The 22,064-nt window shown below is 55.0% G+C and overlaps 1 protein-coding gene across 1 annotated transcript; it reads left to right on the top strand.

Annotated features, from left to right (window-relative positions):
- The first annotated feature begins 308 nt into the window (after positions 1–308).
- LOC108921428 (neurogenic locus notch homolog protein 2-like) lies at positions 309–21,594 on the top strand. The gene is made up of 20 exons (XM_029249197.1): positions 309–690; positions 2,862–2,943; positions 7,986–8,071; positions 8,610–8,732; positions 8,835–9,068; positions 9,285–9,437; positions 10,252–10,437; positions 10,555–10,668; positions 10,794–10,922; positions 11,601–11,713; positions 11,947–12,158; positions 12,775–13,098; positions 13,433–13,578; positions 13,671–13,866; positions 14,034–14,112; positions 14,249–14,411; positions 15,230–15,555; positions 15,688–15,835; positions 16,141–16,238; positions 16,965–21,594. The coding sequence occupies exons 1-20, from the start codon at positions 591–593 to the stop codon at positions 18,204–18,206; spliced, it is 4,254 nt and encodes a 1,417-aa protein (XP_029105030.1). The 5' UTR covers positions 309–590; the 3' UTR covers positions 18,207–21,594.
- The last annotated feature ends 470 nt before the right edge of the window (positions 21,595–22,064 follow it).

Here is a 22,064-nt window from a genome sequence, read left to right as displayed (position 1 = left end):
ACAACTCTCAGTACCTAAGTTGTCAATTACAAATATGTACCAATTTAAATAAAAAAAAATAAGAATCCCACACTCATTAATAACATATAATAAATCAGGTGAAACCGACTATGTCGGAAATTTCAAGTTCTTTTTTTTTTTTTAATAATAGGATACGTAATAAATGATGGACCATGAACAAATGAATTATTATCTTTGGCAAATCTGAGGGACAGTCAGTGTGTGTGTGTGTGTGTGTGTGTGTGTGTAAAATGACGTTCTATGTGCGCTTTGCTCTCTCTGCTCCTCTCACTCAGTTGATGCGCAGAGAGAGAGACGCGGAAGCGCAAAGAGGCGCCGGAGAGCGCGCGGACAGGAGCTCCGTTCACTCCTCAGCTCTTCACTTCTTCTTCGGACCAATCGATCAACCGATCGCTCCATCAGTCAATCAGGAAGGGGACCTTCCAGTCGCCTCCTCATCTTCTCATGGATCCTCCTGTCTGAAGACCCGTTGCTTTAATTTCTCTCGTTTTCTGGAGAGCGCGCGCGCACACTCACACACGCACACGCACACGCACATCCTCGGGGCTCTATATGGATCCACTCCGAAGATGAGCCTCCTCTCCGTGTTCCCCTGGAGCAGAGTCCTTCTCCTCCTCCTCCTCCTCATCTTCATCATCCTCGCCGGCTGCTGGCTCCCTCAGTGCGCAGGTAGGGCCACATGGACCCCCACCCCCCGCCCCGGGACACGTTTTCATTGAAGCCCTTCACCGAACGGGTGCGATGCGGCCGTGTGACGTGTCCTGTTTGTCGAGGTGCGCGGCGGGGTCATCACGAACCCGGGTGGTGGTGGGGTCCGAACCCGGACCTCTCACCTCACCCCACCTCACTCACGGTGAGCTTTCTGATAGCTCAGAGTCCGAGTGGAGCACTCGTTGGGACTGCGGCGGGCTGCTGGTTTGGTGACACCGACTCTGAGTCGGGAAGCACACCTGTAAGACACAGCGCTCACGAACACACACCGGCGTCATTCACACACTGCTCTCTCTCTGGGGACACGCGTGAACATCGTACGCGTGTAACAAAGTGTGTGGGACGGGGGTCTCGTGTCCTGCCTGCGTTCCACACACTCCACGGGACGTGTTCGAGGGCGGACCGCGAACCAGGTGTCGGGTTCGAGCGCGATGCGCTTTAGTTTCGGCTTCGCGTGACTGAAACGCGGCCCGCCGACACACACACACACACACACACAGTCCTCGTGCTCGGCAGCTGAGCAGCCTCTGAATGGTGGTGGAGTGGGCGCGTGGGGGGGGGGGGTCCGTGGTTTGACTTTAGCGAATAAAACACTGAGAAAGACCCAAGATGTATTAGGATGTAGTTCAACACGAAAATTGTGTAAAGTTACACAGACCGACAGAGCTACACACACACACACACAACGGATCCCGCCATACAGAGAGCTTTATTGTTCCACTCCTCAGCAAATCACTGGCTATTCTTGTTTTTCTTTTCCTCTCTGCACTCATCACTCTCCGTCCCCTGCTGCTTGACCGCTGTCCTGGGGACTTCGGTCACTGGAGGGATGGTTACATGCTGGACACACAGTGCACACAGTGTGTTTAAGGAAGTGTCAAGTCTCAGGGTCAAGACTTGTCTCGGGCTCGATGGTGTTGGAGGGTGTGGTCGCTTTCAGTGTAAATGCACTTGACATGTGGACAGAGAGAAGAGCAGAGGACTGTAGCCTCTGAAGGGCAGGTAACCATGACAACCGGAGCTTACTGTCCTCCAGCGGAAGCAGCGAGGGTAAAACTTGACTGGAAGGCTGTAAAGTTGCGATGCGGATGAGCTCCGCGCTGTCGCTGGGCCGCGTTGCTCAGGGGTCTCTGCTGGGGGCGCTGCAGGAGCGCGCGCTCCTGCGTTCGGGTTCGGGAGGCCTCTGGATGCTCGGCCTCAAAGCTCGGGCACAGGGATGGTCTGTGTCACGGCAGGAAGTAGATGTGGGGCGGCTGGGGGGGAGCCTGGTGACGCTCAGGTGAAGCCTTGTTGGGCAACAGGCCGAGGGGATGTTTTGGTGCTTCTGAGGAACTTGTTTCCATGGCAACTGTTAAGCAAGCATCAAACAGCTGGGATGGAGCATCTACAGGAAGCGGAGCTGTTTCCTAATAGAGTACGAACGACTTCCTTTGGCGTCTCGCTGCGGACTGTAGCCGGGGCTGAGAACACACACCCCTTTGGCGCTCAGGCTCCGTCACTCCATCACTGCTGCCGTATCTTCAGTGACCCTCTAAAGGGACGCAAATTACTGTGACATCATTAACACAACACATAGTGTTAGGGGTCCACCCTCATTCACTGTGCCTCTACATCCTCAGTGTCTCAGACACACACACACACACACACACACACACACACACACGCGCGCGCGCGCAGCTGAAATGCTCGTTCATTTGCTTGTTTTTTCCTCTTTGACCCCAGTATCACCTGTAGGGTCAGATACACAAAGTCAAGGCTGAAACATCGTCCAGGTGCCTCCCCTTTGCATCTGTGTGTGTGTTTCTCTCAAGAGGCTGTGACTGCGACACTTTCCTTGATGTATCTCTGTCCAGCCAATTTCTTGCTGACGGTGTCACTGTGACTCAGTTACTCTGGTTATAATCAGTTTAGGTAAATGATCTTCTTACCTTGACCATAAGCGGTAAGGCCAACATTCACTTACCTTTTCTCCAAAGTAACTTACCGTGTTTTTACACTAATTACTTCCAGTTCGTCTAGGATTTCCAGGAAGTTGTCGGGGGGGTGGGGGGCGTGCACGAGAGGGTCGGACAGCAGGACGTTCGTGTTGCACGTCTGTTCCAGTCCTCACGCTGTGTTTTGTGTTGCAGCTGCGCAGTGTGCGGGAGCCAAGGAGCCGTGCAGCGACACCACCACCTGTGTCCCAGACGAGGACGGCGGGGGAGACGGCAGGTAGGTCCGACCCAGTGGGGGGGGGGTAGGATGTAGGCTCCTCACAGCTGTCACTTGCTCACACTTCGGTTCATTGCTTTAGCAGACACTTGACAAAGCGAGGTACGACACGGAGTAAAGAGCGCGTTTCTCCAACACGCACACAGATACAGCTGCAGACACACAGTTCTTGAGATACAGTCATTGGTCCAAAACCAGGTGTTTCACCAGCTTATTTTACATGAGTAGCTGCGTATGGCACCAATAGGAAGCACTTTTTTTTAGAATACATAATATGCTGGAAGGGTACAGAGCAGGCAGGGCATGGGGAGAGAAGAGAGGGGTTCAGCAGTTCTGAGGGACAGAAGGAGCTCGTTCCACCACTTTGGATCCAGGACGGACAATTTCTGGGCTTTTCCATTTGGACCCCTTGCGTGTGGGACCACCGAGCGGCGTGGGTGGAGCGTCGAGAGCGACCGGGTCCTCTAGGTATCGGGGAGGGGGTCCACCGATGGTCCTGTAGGCCGTAACCACTATCTCCGTCCCTCCTGTTCTGCAGGAGGTGTGTCCCCTCAGGTCCTGGTGCTTCATATAGTGACAATTTGTCCATTTCTTTATTAAATATTAATAGTCACCTTTAAGCCCTTCAATCTGTCTTTCTAGACAATGTACCACATTCTCTGTACCGTACTGTCTAATAGTGCACTGTACTGTACTGTACTGCAGTTTACTGTCCTATACTGCACTGCACTGTAACGATTCCCAACTAAATGCCACTTTTCCACACATTAAAAACGTATTTGGAAAGGTGTCAGGTTGTTCTCCCAGTTGCGCTCTTGTGCTCTTTGGGTGTCCGATGTCCTGCTGAGTCGTGGGGGGTGGGGACAGGAGGAGGGAACGAGCCCGTTGCTGCCAAATATGTAACCTGTGTCCTTGGAGGAGAGGAGGTGTTTCAGTGACCCCCCCCCACCCCCATAAACAGTGGCCTGTTTACCGAGCCTCTTGCGCAGCGTGGCCCTCGGGGGCCTTGCGAACGTGACCTGAGCCAAACAGCAGGACGGCTTTGCTCACGCGCATCTCCGCGTTTCGGTGCTGCCGCAGAGCCGGTGCTCCAGAAGCCGGTGCTACCGGTGACCGGCGCGATGCCCTCAGGCTCCGAGCACGTTAAAACCCTGCGGAACGTCGGCAACGTGGTGCCAGTCTGTCTGCCTTCTTCCGCCCGTTTCCTCTTTCCCTGGAAGCCTCCTACTGGAGCCACGCCCCTCGGCTCCTCGTGGGCTTCACCGGGTCCGTCGTGAAAGTCCCTTCCGAGACACTTGAGGCCGGAGCCAAACAGACTGTTATTGTCTGGGGGGGGGCTTTCAGAGCCGGGGAGACCGGGGAACACCGACCTGCGCGGGACCTGTCTGCCTCTTCCTGTCGGGCTGCGCTCGAACCCGGCCACACTGTGCAGAAAGCGCGTCGACGGCTCACACCCTTGGAAAAGCGCGTGTGTTTGTGTGTGTTTTTCTTCGTGGGCGTTATGTTTCTTCCAACCTCGAGATGTCATGTTATTTTTGAGGAAAATGTCGACGATGGTGAACCGTGAGAAACGGACGGTGCGGTGACGTCCCCGAAAGTGTGGATTCCTTTGAAGTCACTCCTATTTCGTTTTGGGAGGGGGGGGAGTATAGGGGTAGAAATCATTTGAGTCCCGCAGCGATGACTGAACAGACCCGCGTGTGTGTGGGACACGACCACAGAGCCCCCCGGGGCTGGCAGGCGGAGGCCATGTGACTGTGACACGGGGGTCCCCTGTCTCCCTGTGATGTGGTGTCTTTCTCGTCATTTCCAGAAGCAGTGTTTCACAAAAAAGAGCTATGTACGCACACGCACGCACACACACACACAGAGGCATTTATGAAAACAGCAGAGAGGAGAAAAGACAAGGAACAGTGAGAGAGAGGGTGAGAGGGCGAGAGGGAGGGAGGGGAGACGGGACACTACTCGGTCTTTTGCAATCGTCCTCATGCTGTGTTTTGTCATGTGTGTGAGTCACTCTGGGGTTTTCGGCTCGGGAACTGTTGGGGGGGGGGGGTGCTCTGCTGTGTGACCTGGCATGCCTCTCTCACATCCTGCCTATGTGTGCCTCTGTGACACACACACACACACACACACACACACACAGAGTCAGCAATGGGACGCTAATCGCTGCTGTCTCTGCATGTGCGCTGCCTTCCTGTGCTTGCACACCCACACGCGCACACACACACACACACACACACACTGTGTTCCTGTGTCTAAAGAAAGAAGAGAAATGAGACGACAGGAAGGCACGAGGCACGAGCTTCTCCCTGCCACTGCTGAGGCCCCACGCCGTGCTCTGCTGCTCCTCCTCGCGCCCCCACATCTACATCCCCTTTTGGCCCAGAGCGGAAGCCTGGCTCTCGCGCACGTGAACCTTCCGCCCCTCGGTGTGGCGAAACGCCGGACGGGGCCAAGAGGGGCTAAAGAGGCGAATCGTCCGCCCCGGTTCCTTCCAGCTCGGGCGGGACTCTGAGCTGCACGGCGGGACCTTGACAGGTGTGAAGAGCTGGCGTGTGTAATTCCGCTACTCAACGCACGAGTTCGGAACAATGGTGTAAAAATACCCTCTTCGACAGACACTTTTTTTTTTCCCCCACACGCGCTTTTTAAAATATCATAATACCGTAAAGAGGCGACGGGGCGCACGCTGCCCGTAAGAAGGCGGCCCGGCAGCGGCCCCACGTGCAGGTGCACTTCTCCTCCTCTGTTAGCACGCGATTCTTGGAAGAGCGCTCGTACTTTCCAAACCCTCAGCACGCGAGTCAAAACCGTCTGGCTTTGTGGAAATGACACGTTGGGCCGCGAGGCTCTCGGAGACACTTGAAATTTCAATTCTGCAGAAAAGCCCAGGCGTCCCGACCGGGGCATCGGTTAAACATACGACCGTGTGCGGTTTGTTGGTCGGCGTGTCACTTGCGGCTCTCGACGCTCCAGAGCCATTTCCTCTGGCGGGACCCGACTTCCTACTTCCGCCACGTACGTTTCGCAGACGTTTATTGATCGAAGGAATTTCGTCTGTTGCTGCGTTTTTTTTTGGCTGAACGCAGTTATGAGTTATGTAATATTTCCAAACTACGCTGTAAGACCAGAGTGTGATCCAGAAGATGAGTGACTTTAATTTGCTCCGCTTGCAAAGGAGTGGAGTCAACTGGCAACGTGTTTCTCTCACTCTCTCAGTTTGACTCTTTGTGTGGCTCCGGTTGCTTTTTCGGGTGTCTTTAAGAAGCTCTTTTGTGTTCGACGCACGCCGCCGCCCTCAAAACAACAGCCATTCCCGAGTTGACCGTACAATTTCGTTTCCCACATCTAAATTTGAAAATCTATCTGCCTTTCAGACTGTAGGATGTGATATCTGAGAATAGGGAAGTGAGTTCCGCCTGAAAGAACTGTGTAGAACTGGTATGCAGTGGAGAAATGCAGCACAGAAGGTGTTTCTAGAATCACTGACCAGCTAAGACCAACAAAATAGCCATAACGATTTATCGACTACGGTATTTTTTAAATATAGAGCCTTTTAAAAGCAGCTTCTCAGTGCTTTACAGTAAAAAAAGGATGTATAAGGGTTACATATGCATATGTAAGACATAAAGGTTACCAACATGAACAATAAAAAAGTTACATTCATGAAAGGACAACAGAATAAAGCAACAAAGTAAAGAGAAAATGATAGGATTGTAATTTATGAGGGGGAAAGGGGGGTAGAAAAAAGGAGCATATCAGTGTTAGCTGAAAGTAATTCAACTTTTAAATAACATGCTGGTCTTAAGGCTGGATTTAAAGGTCTCCACAGTAAGAGAATTCCACAGTTTGGGGACCAGAAGGAGAAAACCCCACAAGATCTCACAAGGAGTATAGAGCAGTTGGAGGGACCTGTAAGAGTGGAGTGAGGAGAAGGGAGAGTGTTTTGGGGGGGGGGGGTTCACTTATGGAGCACTGGAAAGGCACACAGGTGCCAGGCGTGTACAGCTGTACAGGGGAATATGAGGATTTAGAAGTGGATTCGAACACCTCTGTGGTGTGGTCTCTCGCACGGGACTTGACCAGGATTCTAGCTGCTGAGTTCAGAACGGAGTGGAGTTTCTTTCTTTGTGGAATTTGTAGCCCCGGTGAGAGTCTTATAGTCATCGGCTCTGAAGATGATGACGAATGTGTTAAAGGGGGGCAGGGGACATGGAGAATACGCTCCATCTGGTACTGTTTCTTAGGTGAAAAGATGAAAAACGGTGATGTAAATGTCCTGAAGTTATGAAGAAGCTTTTCCTCATCCCAAAGTGCCACCCTGGCAGAACATGTTTGTACTCCTTGATTCACCCAACACCCTGGCTGTTTTCGTGTCTGCACAGGGCTTGGGGTCATGGGCCATGTGGCTGCGGTGAGGTTTACACTTTTTACTGTGACCCCAGGGCTAAAGAGGCTTGAGGTGTCATAACCACAGTGGTTTGGTGAGTGAAGATCAACTCAGGCCAGTAGATACCCTCATAGTCCAAGGAAGCCAAGCAGTGCAGTGTGAGATGAATCCAAATCTGTCCTCATGTCCTTCTGCGTCCTGCTCCGCTTCTAGTACACGGTGGTCACTTCACACACACACAGATGGTCTGAAACCGCTTGTCCCATACGGGGTCGCAGGGAGCCGGAGCCCAACCCAGCAACACAGGATGTAAGGCCAGAGGGGGAGGGGACGCACCCAGGACGAGATGCCAGTCCGTCATAGGGCACCCCAAGCGGGACTCGAACCCCAGACCCACTGCACCACCACACCCTCTCCGGTGGTCACTTGCGCTCCTTTATTTAAATCACACCTTGACAAGCCGCTGATACTCGCACTCCCAGAGGTTTGTTTTTGTCACAGCTTCTCAACCTGGGATTTTTTTTTGTTGTTGTTTTCCTTTCTTCACTTGCCAGATGACTTATTCTTTCTCGTCACTGTTTGTGCCCTCAGGCGGCTGTTTACTCTACAGCTGCCCTGTCAACTTATTTGCTGACAAATGCAATTCCAGAGACCCGTGTTGCCCGGAACCCTGCCAAAACGGCGGAACCTGCCAGCACACCTCCTCCAAGGGCTATAGGTGTGACTGTCCGTCAGGTGAGCGAACCTGTCTGCACTAACGCTCCACGGCGCTCTTCTTAACGTGATGTGATCGTCCTTAATGATTGCTGGTCCAGATAGTGCTCATCTTGTCTCCTGATCGCTGATATTTTTAACTGTGCGAAGTTGTGACTTACAGTGTTAGGTTTGTATCGTACTTTACTTACAGCGATTTAGCCATTTATACAGCAGGGTAATGTTTACTGTGTTAGTTCAGGGTAAGTGCCTTGATCAAGGGTACTGCAGCAGGAGGTGGGATTTGAACTCGGCTCCTTTGAGCGCAAAGCAACAGTTCGAACCACCACGCCACCTTCGTCTTGTTCGTGGAGGAGCCGGAAGGTTCTGGTTCAACTCCTGAAAGAAGAGTTGAACCAGCAGGGCTGTGTGGAGACATGAGGGAAGCTGTTGCGACGATTCGAAAACCGTGTCAGTGGTCTGCCCTCCGGGGGTCACACCCGGATAAATTAGCGTAGAGAACAAGCGTTCGCATGAAGAGCGATGGGAAAGACGGCATTTCCACTCCCGCCCCGTCCAGGTTTCGCTGGCGCCAAATGCGAGACCGACACGGACGACTGCGCCGAGCACGGCTGCCAGAACGGCGGCACCTGCCTCGACGGCGTCAACGGCTCCGGCTGCCAGTGCCGGTCTGGATGGACAGGTACGCGTTTGTCGCGAGCGGAGCCCCTCGACCGCGACGCCGCCCGATGGTGCGTCTCACAGCATGTCTCGCGGCCCCGCCCCCTCCCCTCCCCCACCGCAGGGCGGCGTTGTACGGACGATGTGGACGAGTGCGTGCTGTTCCCCGACCTCTGCCAGAACGGGGGAACTTGCGTCAACAAAAATGGCACCTACAGCTGCTTATGTGTCAATGGGTGGGCGGAGCCAAACTGCTCGACGAACATCGACGACTGTGCGAACGCACCCTGTGAGGCCGGGTCCACCTGCGTCGACCGCGTGGCCTCCTTCACCTGCGAGTGCCCCTACGGCAAGACGGGTGAGCTTGAGTCTCGGGTTCCGTGTGATCGGCGCAAGGGCTTGAGGACACGACTTGCACGGGAAGCGCTAGCAGAGTCCGCTGACAAGCGGTTCCCAGTTCATACTTCACGGAACGCGTCGGGTGCTTCGCTCAGGGACCCGGCATCCGTCAGCGACACCGAGTGACGATCGTCCTCGCTGATCGTCACGGTGACCTCGACCGTCTCTGTTCCAGGGTTGCTCTGCAATCTCACCGACTCTTGCGTGAGCAGCCCGTGTCGCGGCAGCTCGACGTGCGAATCCAACTTCGATGGCAGTTTCGGATGCATTTGCCCCAAGGGCCTCAAAGGGGATCTGTGCGACCAGGACATCGACGAGTGCGCCGCGGGTGAGCCCAGCGTCCAGCGCCTCTGTCTCCTCAGCGAACAAGTGCTCACATCGTCCTCAATTTGGAACGTCCCTTCGTTTCTGAACGCTCTACTTTCCAACCCATCCTTAACCACGGGTGCACCACTGCTTCACGGCTTTCTTCTCTTTGCTCCAAACCGCGTGCATCTCCAACTGTCCCCACCTTTCTCCAAACCACAGCCACCTCCAGCTGTCCCCACCCACTTCTACTTTGCCACGCCCATCTCCAACTGTCCAAACATCTTTCTTTCTCCAAACCACGCCCATCCCCAACTGTCCCCACCTTTCTCCAAACCACGCCCATCTCCAACTGTCCCCACCTTTCTCCAAACTGCGCCCATCTCCAACTGTCCTCACCTTTCTCCAAACTGCCCCCATCTCCAACTGTCCCCACCTTTCTCCAAACCGCGCCCATCTCCAACTGTCCCCACCTTTCTCCAAACTGTGCCCATCCCCAACTGTCCCCACCTTTCTCCAAACTGTGCCCATCCCCAACTGTCCCCACCTTTCTCCAAACCGTGCCCATCTCCAACTGTCCTCATCTTTCTCCAAACTGCCCCCATCTCCAACTGTCCCCACCTTTCTCCAAACCGCGCCCATCTCCAACTGTCCCCACCTTTCTCCAAACTGCGCCCATCTCCAACTGTCCCCACCTTTCTCCAAACCACACCCATCTCCAGCTGTCCCCACCCACTTCTACTTTGCCACGCCCATCCCCAACTGTCCAAACCTCTTTCTTTTTCCAAACCGCACCCATCTACAACTGTCCCCCCCATTCTTCTCTTTGCATCCAGGAGAAAACCCCTGTGAACGTGGTGGCAAGTGCGTAAACATACATGGCTCCTTCACCTGCATATGCCCCCAGGGCCAAACAGGTCAACGGTGCGAGAATTCTGATGACCGGTGCCTCCAATCACCGTGCCTCAACGGTGCCACCTGCATGAACACGGAAAGCGAGTACAATTGTCTCTGCAAGTCTGGTAAGTCCCCTCCTGAACCCCTTGGTCCTGCACGGGTCGCCACGTTGCTGCCACTCTTTGCCCGCCAGACGCACATGTGGTTTAGCAGTGCTCTCTCGCTCCCCTCTCCCTGCTCAGGATTCAGCGGTAAACACTGTGAAACCAAGGTGGATGTGTGTGCGAGTTCCCCCTGCATGAACAGAGGCCGCTGCCGGGACTGGGGGAGCTACTTCACCTGCGAGTGCCACCCAGGTGTGTTTACACATGTTTCTGCCTGTGTGTGTCCTTGGTGTACTCCTTTGAACACCATGAACATATCTCTCCCTCTCCCCCTAATACCATCCATCCTGTCCCTCCACTCCTCTCCGACTGTACAGGATTCTTGGGGCGTCGATGTGAGAAGAACATGAGCAAATGTGAGCCCAACCCATGTGGGAAGGGCTCGTGCACGGAGGGCACGGAGGGCAACACGGGCTACACCTGCCAATGTCCGGAAGGGTTGACAGGTGAGGCTCCTGGAGGTGCTGCTCCACCACACTCTATCTGTATCGGTGCTTTTCACTCGAACCCGGGCTCAAACTTCCTGAATCTCCTGAGCTCGGTTGCTCGTACTCCTCGTGTGGGTTCCTTTCGGGTCGGGGGAAGGGGGCCGCTGGACTTGGTGTTCCAGGGCAGAGTTTAGCAGATGTGTTCCACTTCAAGAACACGCCACAGTCTTCCTGCTGTCATATCCGGCCGTCTCACCGCCGTCTGCCTGAAAACTGCCAGCTGCCACAGCGACCGTCCTGCCCCCTGGTGGCCGCAGTGCGTAAACACCTCTGTCTGGCAATTTACTGCAACCTGTGAAAAATGCAGAAATTAAAGCGCGTTATGTGACCAAAATAAAACACCTGAAGGAGTTAATAAATCTCGCCTGTACCTTTCAGATTAGTGCGCTGCTGGGACAGCAAAATATAGGAAATGTGCGCACTTTGCAGAAGGGTTTACAGTTGGTTCATTTGAACGTGTGTGTGTGTGTGTGTGTGTGTGTGTGTGTGTGTGTGTCCAGCAAATATGTGGCACATAGGCACTCACCCGCAGACAGTTACTCAAATGAAAACCTGTTACGCACCTGATGAAAAATGATTTGTTTGAAATCATCGACACCCCCTTGTTCCCCCCCCATCCCCCCATCCCTCCCTCAGGCCCACACTGCGACTCCACCATGGACCCCTGTCTTTCCCATCCATGCCACGCCGGTGCCATCTGCTCCATGAACACAAGTGCACCGGAGGGCTACACCTGTGCCTGCCAGCCTGTAAGAATTGCCCCCCCACTCCGCCCCTGCTGCTGGGCCTTGGCCCCTCTGCTCTTACCTGTTGACCACCACTCCCCCTCCTCTTCGTGCATTCGCTGGTGATGTTTCTGACAACAGGCTTTGAAAGTGCCCGGCTGTTCTTCTAGAAGGTTCCCCGAGTGTGTCTGACAGCGCCTCTCTTTCTCTGGGCTGTTCCTCTTGTTCCCCCACATTGCGGCTCCCCCTCCGCGCAGGGCTCCTCTGGGCCGCGCTGCGGGCGGCCGGAACCGGGCCCGTGCGCCCGGGACGGAGGCGACTGCTCCCTGGGCTGGCGGCCGTGGCGGGACTGCCCGCCCGAGCGGCGTTGCTGGGAGCTGATCCACAACGGCCGCTGCGACTCCCAGTGCAACGTGGCCGAGTGCCTCTTCGACGGGTTCGAGTGCCGGCCGGCCGCGACCCCCTGCAGGTGCGTCACGCTGGAATTCGACCCGTTCGTGGAGCTCGATAAATTTCTCACTCGAGATGGGCAGCCTTCGGGTTTACAGCAGCCGATGTGTGTGCTTCAGTGCCGTCTCGCGATAGTAACACGACTTACTGTGTTGCGTTCTCTCCAACTGTGGCGACACCGTAAGGAATCGGCCGTTAATTAAAATGTCACCGACGACAAATCAACAAAATTCATCTGCGTAAAGTTCGGAAAATGGCCAAATCATAAAGACGTCAAACGCAACGTCAGGCCCCAGCGCGGCCCCTGCGCCTCTTCTTCCTCCTCCAAAGGTCCTTTACTCTATTATCAGACGTGTTATTTAAAATGTACCGCGTGATATTACACCACTCCGTTCACTCGGAATCACTTGTCCAGCAGTTGAGGAGGAAAGCCCTCACACACACGTGGAGAAAAACACGCAAAGCCCACTCAGACTGAGCTGGATTCAAACCCACGGTCCAGAAGCTGCGAGGCACCGGTGCTACCTGCTGTGCCACACAGTTGTTACAACATGGAAATAAAGACAGAGGGCCAGTGTGGGTCAGTGGCCGCACACACGCGCACACACTCACACACGTCCCTTTCCTTACTGCAGGTACGAGAAGTACTGCGCCGACTACTTCGCCAGTGGCCACTGCGACCAGGGCTGCAACACGAAGGAGTGCGGCTGGGACGGGCTCGACTGCGCGCACGACGTGTCCTCGCGCCTGGCGCCCGGCTGGCTGGTGCTCGTGGTGCGGGCGCCTCCGGAGGAGCTGCTCAGGGACCGCAAGAGGCTGCTGCGCGAGCTGGGAGCGCTGCTGCGCGCGAACGTTCGCGTGCGACTCGACGACCAGAACCAGCCCATGATCTACCCCCACCGCGACCCCCAGCAGGGCAAAGCCGTGCTCCCGCAGAAGCCGGACGCGAAGGCGCCGTGGTAAACTGCACCTCAGAATCAATCGGTTCACCTGTTCCAGCACAACCGATCAGGGTTGTTTTTGGAGGGTTATTGTAATCGCTTCAAATGCATCGCATTGACATGCTTGGCGGCCAGAGCGCCGAACACCAGGAGCGGAATCAGATGCTTTACGCTCATTTACAGCAGGGTGATCAGGGTAAATCCTTTGGCCAAGGGTACGTAGCAGGAGGTTGGATCCAAGCTCTGGTCCTCTGAGTCCAAAGGCAGCGGCTGTAACTACTACACCACCTGCTGGCCATGGCTAAAAATTCTCCAATGACCCCCCCCACCCCCCGTCTCCTGTGTGCTGCAGGTCCAAGGTGTACCTGGAGGTCATCAACCACGAGTGCTCCGCGCAGAGCGAGGACATCTGTTTCCTTACGGCCGAGCAGGCGGCCTCCTTCATCGCGGCCAAGTACCAGGACACGCCGCTCTCCTTCCCCATCTACTCGGTGAAAGGTGCGTTCCACAGCGCCCTCCCCAGGCTCCGCTTGCGCCGGCGCTCTCCAAGTGAGCAGTCCTCTCCATCTCCTCGTGTCCCTCCCCTACAGGTGTTCCTCAGGAGCCCGCGGCGCAGGTGAACCTGTTCTACCTGGTTGCCGTCGGGGTGCTGATTCTGCTCCTGGTGCTCGGCGCTCTGGCCGCCAAGCGGAGGCGCAAACACGGCGCGCTCTGGCTGCCGGAGGGCTTCCTCATCAAGGGCTCGCGGCGCCGTGAGCCCGTGGGCCAGGACGAGCTGGACCTGACGTGAGTAGCGCCCCGCGGGGCAAGGGAGGTTGATGGAGGGCGGAAGGGGATGGATGCGCAGCAGAAGGAGGCAGAGGCCTTGTGGAATTACATGTTCTCAGGATTGACGGTCATGAGCCATCGCTGCACCTCCTGCTCCTTATGCGCTCCTCTTGCTCGTCCCTCAGAGACATCATGAAGCCCAAGGAGGGAGCCGTGGTGCACACCGACGAGGAGCAGGCCTGGCTGCAGCCCAAGAAGCCAAAGGTGAGGGAAAGGATGGTGCGAGGAGACCTGCTTCTCAGCTCAATTAGGTGGAGAACAAAGGTGTGAGCATCTATTTCTCTTTCTCTCTCTCTCTCTCTCTCTCTCTCTCTCTCTTCCCGCACCCCCCCCCTACTAGATGGAGGAAAAAACCCTACTGCCCAATGGAAGTGACAGCAGGGGTGCTGGTGATGACCCCCGAGACTGGACCCCCCAGCACTGGAAAGCTGCCGACCTTGCCCTGATGCCCCCCCAGGCGCAGATGGAGGTCGACTGCCTGGATGTCAATGTCAGAGGCCCAGGTACAGGTTGTGTGTGTGTGTTTATACTGGGGTATACACTGTACACCTGTGAACGTGTGTGTGTGTGTCTTTTAAACACACTTGCATGGCTCCAGTCATGGTTTGTATACAGTTCTCTGCCCTATGTGTTCATACTCTATGGACTGTACATACACTCCCTCTGCTGTACTGCATCCCTAGTGGTTCGTGGTGCTCTTTATCGGCTCTGATTGCATTCAGAAGTTGACAAGTCACAGTAAAGAGTATATAAAGGGAGCCTGTAGCCTGAATGCATCCAACGTGTGTTAGGAACCTATCCTGGAAGTGTAGGGTACGAGGCAGGGTACACAGCGGAAAGGAGGCCAGTCCATTGCAGTGTAACACTTTTATTTTAATACTGTATAAATGTAATTTAAAATGACTGAAAATAAAAATACTTTGGCTCCACAAACTGGTGTTTGGTCCTGCTTGTGGACTGATTCATCCCATAAACATCTGCAGCGTTCCTCATCTTGGTATTTACCTCCAGCCCTCGGGAGCTGGTAACGTCGTGGAAGCCAGTTGAAAAATTCGATCTCAGGTTCACGTTCACTTGTGGGTCCGTTTTACTGCCAACTAGTGGCTGGATGCGGAATGGCAGGTCGTTTTTGCTCTGCGACAGAAATAAAAAAAATAAATGACAGAATGGGGGAGAAAATGATATGATGGATAGATGGATGGGTAGAAAATGCAGTCTGGAAATCTGAATGTTGGCAACCTGCAGGCCGCTGTGTATCCTGTATGTATTCCAAGGCCTCGCCTGTGCTTTTCAGAGGCCTCATCTATGTCTCTGCTCCTAGATGGTTTGACCCCGCTGATGTTGGCCTCGCTGCGCCAAGGAGCGAGTCCGGACTGCGATAGCTCGCTGGGGGCGGAGCTGGAGGAGGGGGGTGGGGCCCAGGAGCCGGGGCCCGACATCATCTCGGACCTGGTGGCCCTGGGCGCCATGCTGCAGGCTCGGACCGAGGCCACGGGGGAGACGGCCCTGCACTTGGCCGCACGCTTCTCCCGTGCTGACGCCACCAAGCGGCTGCTGGACGCGGGAGCGGACGCCAATGCGCGCGACCACGCGGGGCGCACCCCGCTCCACACTGCCGTGGCGGCGGATGCACAGGGCGTGTTCCAGGTGAGCGGATCCCGCCTCCCTGTGTCCCCGTTGCTCCAGCAAGAACTCACTGATACGACATCATGAAAAATTGTTCCTTGCATGGGGCTGGGAATACTTTCCCTTCTGAGACAAAAGCTGACTATCCCCTAGATCCTGATCCGGAACCGCGCCACGGATTTGAACGCGCGCATGAACGACGGGACCACGGCCACCATCCTGGCGACGCGGCTGGCCGTGGAGGGCATGGTGCAGCAGCTGGTGCACTGCCACGCCGACGTCAACGCCGTGGACAATCACGGTGGGTCCCGAGTCGTCGCCGCCACAGCAGGCAAACAGATGGGGTGAATAGAGGGAAACCCGCAGCTTTCTTCCAGCGCATGCTGGGATATGGAGTTCTGTGAACCCAGGAGAATCTGAGGTGGCCTTCAGCATCTGCAGGGATGGACGAACGCAATAAAAACCCATCACAGTGAATCGATGAGAAATGGCAGATACGCGCCCCCCTCCCTGGCAGATTTGCCTCCTTCTTTCCTTTAAGTAGAGACCTGTGACCCCGTGTTGACCCCCTCGTCCCTCCCCGTTGCCCTTCGTCCTCTCCTCCAGGAAAGTCTGCTCTTCACTGGGCTGCAGCAGTGAACAACGTGGAAGCCGCCCTGGTGCTGGTGAAGAACGGCGCCAACAGGGACCTGCAGAACAACAAGGTGAAACCCTTCGATTCCTTCACACATTAGGCTCTTCACTGATTGATTGGGTGGGTTCTGAAAAAGTCTCAGATACGGCGTTAACAAACAACCGATGCTGTAAGGCTTCCCTTTTTATGAACTTCAGTCTGCATTAAAATTAAAGCTAATTTAAAATGACAATAAAAATGTCTTCTTCACAAATTCCCATTTAATGCCCATTTTTGACTGATGTATCACATAAAGATGGGCGATTCATTAACTTGCTATTGGTCACCAATACTGTGGAAGACCAGGCACGAGCTCCAGATGCTATGGAAGCCCCTAGAATTAATCCGGTCCCACGTGCCTCCTCCGTCTCGGTGCTCTTTACCGCCCGCTAATGGCTGTTTACGGAAATGCAGGAGGCATTGGCTCCGCGACAAATTTTTGAAAACAGACAAATGGAGAAAATACGGTTAAAATACCTGAATTCTCTTTGATCTTTGAATACATTGAAAATGTTTGTATCTTCAAAAACTTTAACTTACACGTTTGTAACGTGAGGACCCGGTGCGATTATAATAATTACGGAGGAGTTCGTTCAAAGGATCCTTTGGGCACGTTGGGTGCCCACTTGCTTTCCCTCCATTTTTCGCTTTTCTCTCTGGCGGCCATTGCTTCTTCTTCGATCGCCTGCTCCTGTCATCGTCCTCCGTCCGCCGTTTACATTGTCCCCCACCCAAACGCCATACTCTCCCTCCCCAGGAGGAGACGCCCCTGTTCCTGGCAGCTCGCGAGGGCAGCTTCGACGTGGCCCGGATCCTGCTGGACCACTGCTGCAGCCGGGAGATTGCAGACCACCTGGACCGCCTGCCTCGCGACATCGCCCGGGAGCGCATGCACCACGACATCGTGCAGCTGCTTGACCACTACAACCTGGCACCCAGCCCGCACGTGGAGCATGACCGCTTGGCCGGGGATCCTCCCCACGCCCCGCGCCACGCACCCTTGGGCTGCAGTAATGTACTTTCCAACTTGCGTCCGGGACCTCAGGCGAAAAAGAGCAGGCGGGGCGGTGGCGGGAGGGCGGCAGGGGAGCGACCGGGCAAGGAGGCGAAGGATCCGAAGGCAAAGCGCAGGAAGAGGACGGCCGAAGCTGCCCCAGGGGGAAAGCCAGGAGGTGGCAGCGCCCCAGCTGGCGAGGGGCTGTCCGGTGAAGGTTCGGGCACTCTCTCGCCCCCTGACTCCCTGGAGTCTCCGCACGCATTTGCAGCGGATGGAGCCGCCGGCTCCCAGTCAGTCACCTCCCCCTTGCCACTGGCCACACCTCGCATCAACAGGCCCCTCCTACCACCTTTCAGTCAAGTGCTGGTGAGGCAGCAGCAGGTCTGCTGGACGAAGCAGGGTGCCCACGGTTACAGGCCCCGCCCGGCAGGCATTTTGCCGCGGCACTTTGGGGTCTCGCAGCCTGCGGTCGCCCAGTGTTACCAGGAGAGCCACCTTGCCCCAATGCCCCCTGCCTTGGCCTACCAGATGATGGCGCGGGAGATGGACCGGGGGCAGGAGGAGGTGCTGTACCACCCTCAGCAGGGAACCTCAATCCCGCAATGCATCTCAGCCAGGACTTTTCCACTGTCTACTCTGGGGGGCGCCGACGAGTCTCCTCTCACCTGCAGCCTCGGCCTGGGAGGCACAGCGCTCTGTCCGTCTCTGCATCGCCACGAGGGGCGCGTGGAGAAGTACCCAGAGCTCGTGTCCCAGTGCAGCTACCCATCAGGCCGACTGGAGGGCGCCGCCCCTTCTGTCAGGCCACGCCCCCCTGCTGAGCACCCTTATCTCACTCCCTCGCCAGAGTCCTTGGACCCCTGGTCCTGCTCTTCCTCTCCCTCGTCCCACTCCAACTCGGACTGGTCCGAGGTCACCGCCAGTCCCGTGTGCCACGCCCACATGCCCAACCCACCCCACCCCCAGCAGCCTCCTCACAGCAGCATGCACACACACTCGTAGAGACCCCTCCCCTCGCCCAGCTGGCCCAGGTACGAGCCGATGTCGTCAGTCCAGTTCCAACCGCGACGACCACACGTATCGGCAGAAAGCACTAAAGGAGCTAGATGTTCTCCAACTGCTCCAGCAGGGGGCGCTCTACAGGCTTTATCCCCCCCGTTCTCTGGATATTCCTCGCATTTGTCTGTCGAGACTGGGAAACGCGGCCGAGAAGCGTGAACCTTTCAGCATCTTTCCTCCAAGAAGTGAGCGCGGGACATTAGAGGCGCGTTGCGGACCAACGAGAGCTGAATGTCCATCCGTGCAGCGCCGCAGCTCCACTCCCTCTGTGGACACGTCTCCGCCTTCACCGTTATTACATGCGTGTATTCGGAGGCTCTCGGCGCTGACGGTTCAAACGTTGCTGTTGTTGCGACTGATCTAATGTCTCGGCGCGAAGCGCATCTGCGTTATTTGGATGTTTACACGTTACGGTGCTGGTTTCCGGAAACACGGCTCCTCAGACGTGTCCCTCTGCGTTTGACCCAGTCGACGTCCTCGTTACTTATTCTTCGTCCCTCACTGGGCTTTTCACTGAATTCTCACTGTAATTAATCCTGTTCTTATTGTTCTAGATTTCTCCGAAAGGACACGTTCGGAGGTGTGTGTCAGAGCTCTTTTTACCCTGTACAGTAATATTGCTGTATGGTGATCAGGACAGTACTGTACATCACTGAGTGCATCATTATATTAATGTATGTATGAAGCTTAGAATTAGATCATTTAGTGCAAACGTGTTACAGTAGAAGGTGTGCGCTGAGCTAAGACAGGTGAGTTCAGGTAATTCCTCAGGCCTCACGTCACAGGATCCCGCTGCAGCTGCTTATGAAATATATAGCGGCCTGTTATTCGCACTGAGCTCCTGTCACACTAAAAATTTCAGCCAGTCACGAGCCTCGATTAAGGTGAATATGAGATCGTCGGTGAAATGCTGTTTTACAGCTCTCAGCCACGTAGTCATTCATCCATGCGTAGAGCGGGGTAATTTTTACTGTGTCACTTACTGAGTTGCAATTACACCGATTCCTCGCACAACACGGTTGTCTTGTGTTGCGTTACCGTAGTGCTTGCAGCATCTGGGTAACAGGTTAATGAAACTGAACCGAAGCTCATATACGAAGCTGGCTGGAGAAATACATTTATATTGACATTTATTCATTTATTCCTTTAGCTGATGCTTCTCTCCAAAGCGCCTTACAGTATTAAGGTACCTTCAGCTTTTCACCCATTAATATTGCTGAGTAATTCTACTGCAGCAATTTAGGGCAAATACCTTGTTCAGCGGTACGACCGCAGCGCATCGGACCGGACGTACTGTATTACGGCTCTCCTGAGTTTACTGTAAATACCCTGTTTACCACTAAATCTAAACATAATGCTTGATGGCAGATGGGACATGAGCTGTGCGTGCGTGTGTGTGTGTGTAGGACTAGCATGGGGACGCATGTTATGTGAGACACACTTTGTATTCTACTTTCTTTTTGCTCTTTCCTTGTGTCTTTTGGCTTCCGCGTCACACGCAGTCGCAGTGATTTCTCTTCTAAACTCAAGAACAGAAGAGGGGACGTCGCGGTAAAGCGAAGCCCTTGAACGAAACTCAAACACATCAGCAAACCGTGTTTTTTTCTCAGCGGTCCTCTTCTGTCCCGCAAGGGTTATACAGCCGGATTCTACGGTATCGTGTTCCACTTTCTGAAAATACGAAATATAACAACAGTGAGAATAAACACTTTTATTCCATAATAAAAATCGTTAACCCCGAATGCAGCCTGAGTATTCGTGTTTTTCTCCAGAACACCAGCACTGTGCTTGTACCGCGTTTGACGGATCGAGAGCAAAACAGACACTATCGAAATAACAGAAAATGCCCAAAAGAGGCTCCTGTCGAGCAGCTGGAATCTCCGGAACATCCGGTTCCCCGAGCCCCGCGTCTGCCGTCCTGCACCTGCTCAAGGTTCGAGACCCAACGGTCGCGGAAGAAATTTTTCCTCTTTCCCGTTCAGCCGTGGACTACTTGTCCCGCTTCGTCAAGTCGCAACACGTTCCTAGTGTACGTTGTATTCTTTAAACGTGTATAATCACGAAAGCTCACGCTCATGTCGTGTTTAGCTCACATTTAACCCCACGCACTTGCACAGCTCAGTTAAATGCGTTTCACTCCTTTTTCACCGGTCTTATACTTTTGTTTGCCTGTTTTGCATCATTCTTGTCTTTGCTCACCCATGACGTGACACATGAGGGCGGACGAAAGCGGAATCGTCTGCGTTAAACCTCCCGGCCAGCAGCGGGCGCTGAAGGGCGAGCGCCGAACGCCCTCCGCGATCGGCAGCTTTCTGGGAAAGGGACGCCGTCCCTTGATCTGCCATGAGACGGAAGCCACGGGACATCGGGCGGAAAGAGAGGAGGATGTCGGGACGCATCCCATCACACGCACACACACGGCGAGGGGCTCACGGGACACGACTGTCCCAACTGGCAGATTTGACAGACGCGCACACGTGGACGTGGACCTGTCGTGATCGACACGCGCCGATCGGCGCATTTGCCCCACAGCTTCGCCGACTCGTTCCGCTCGCCGGGGGGCGACCGTCCCGCCGGACACGCTTTCTCATCGGCTTGTTCCCCACCCTCGCACGCACGCACGCACGCACGCACGTGGACGAACCCATAGGGACCCGCAGGTGCTCACCGGCCCATCTGACACGTGGCACTCGGCGTGTTTGCTCGTTTGCTCGTTTGCTCGCGCACATGTAGATCGGCCCGGTTGACACCATCCCGGAGATTTTCGCGTGACCCACATGCCACTTCCTGCTCGCCGCCGCCCTTCCGGGTGGATGATACAGGACGGTAAACTCGTTGGACCGGTGCTGTCCTGCTCCGACAGCAAGCGGAGGTATTTCGTCACAGTGAGGGCAATCTGACCGGCACCCCGCTCCAGGATAACACAAGCCTAGCTGACCTGACCTGACCTGAACCGGCCTGACCCGGCCTGCGCCGGCAGCCCTGAACACAGACCCATCATTTCATACGCCGTGTTTATTAATACACTTTTATTGAATTAATCACCGGCACTTAATGACTCGCAAAGAGCTTCTAAGCAGCAAACAAATTAATATGACTATGAGACTTAGACAATCAGTGATTTTCTCAGCGGCTACCGCGGTACTGCTTCATGGTGGGGGGGGGCACCTCTGGCTTTGTTAGATAACTGCGCTGTTCGGTGCAATAACAATATTACGGTAACATAAGAGGGGAAGAGGCACCTCGCCACCGTGCTGGACGCGGACACACTCGGGCGTTTCTGTGTATTCTGCTCGGCCGTAATAGCATTTGTAGTCGAGCAGAAGGCCGGTGACCTACCCCACGTGTGTGTGCGCGTGTGTGCGTCAGCTCTGTTGTCCATAGCTGTTCTACTTCAGTTGGTTTCAATAATCCTTCCTATTGTGCCGGTGGAACGATGCCCTTTAACCTTGCGATGTTTCCCGCGCTCCTCTGGGATGCCCTCGTGGTCCTCGAGCGGGTCGGGACCCTGGCTTTGGAAGCGAGGCCCCCTCGCCGTTTCCCAGTCGGTTACCGAGGTGAGCATTTGTACCGATTATTCGCCCTCCGCGCCGGCGCCCGCAGGTATCACGGCCCGGAGTTTGCGGCGAAACCGACACTACGTGAGAATCAGCGCTTACAGGTTCTTCAAGTGCAAATATCACGAGAAGATCAGGTTTCCTGCGCGACGTCACACGTACCCTCCGTCTCCTTCTGGCCCGGCCTGTTGGACTCACACCCAACACCGATGGTCCTGACATGCAAATTGCTTTGTGAGCTGCA

This window comes from Scleropages formosus, chromosome 25 (genome assembly GCF_900964775.1).
Source record: "Scleropages formosus chromosome 25, fSclFor1.1, whole genome shotgun sequence".
Lineage (NCBI taxonomy): Eukaryota > Metazoa > Chordata > Actinopteri > Osteoglossiformes > Osteoglossidae > Scleropages > Scleropages formosus.
Note: the sequence above shows the minus strand (reverse complement) of the source record. Positions and strands in the feature narration are given on the sequence as shown.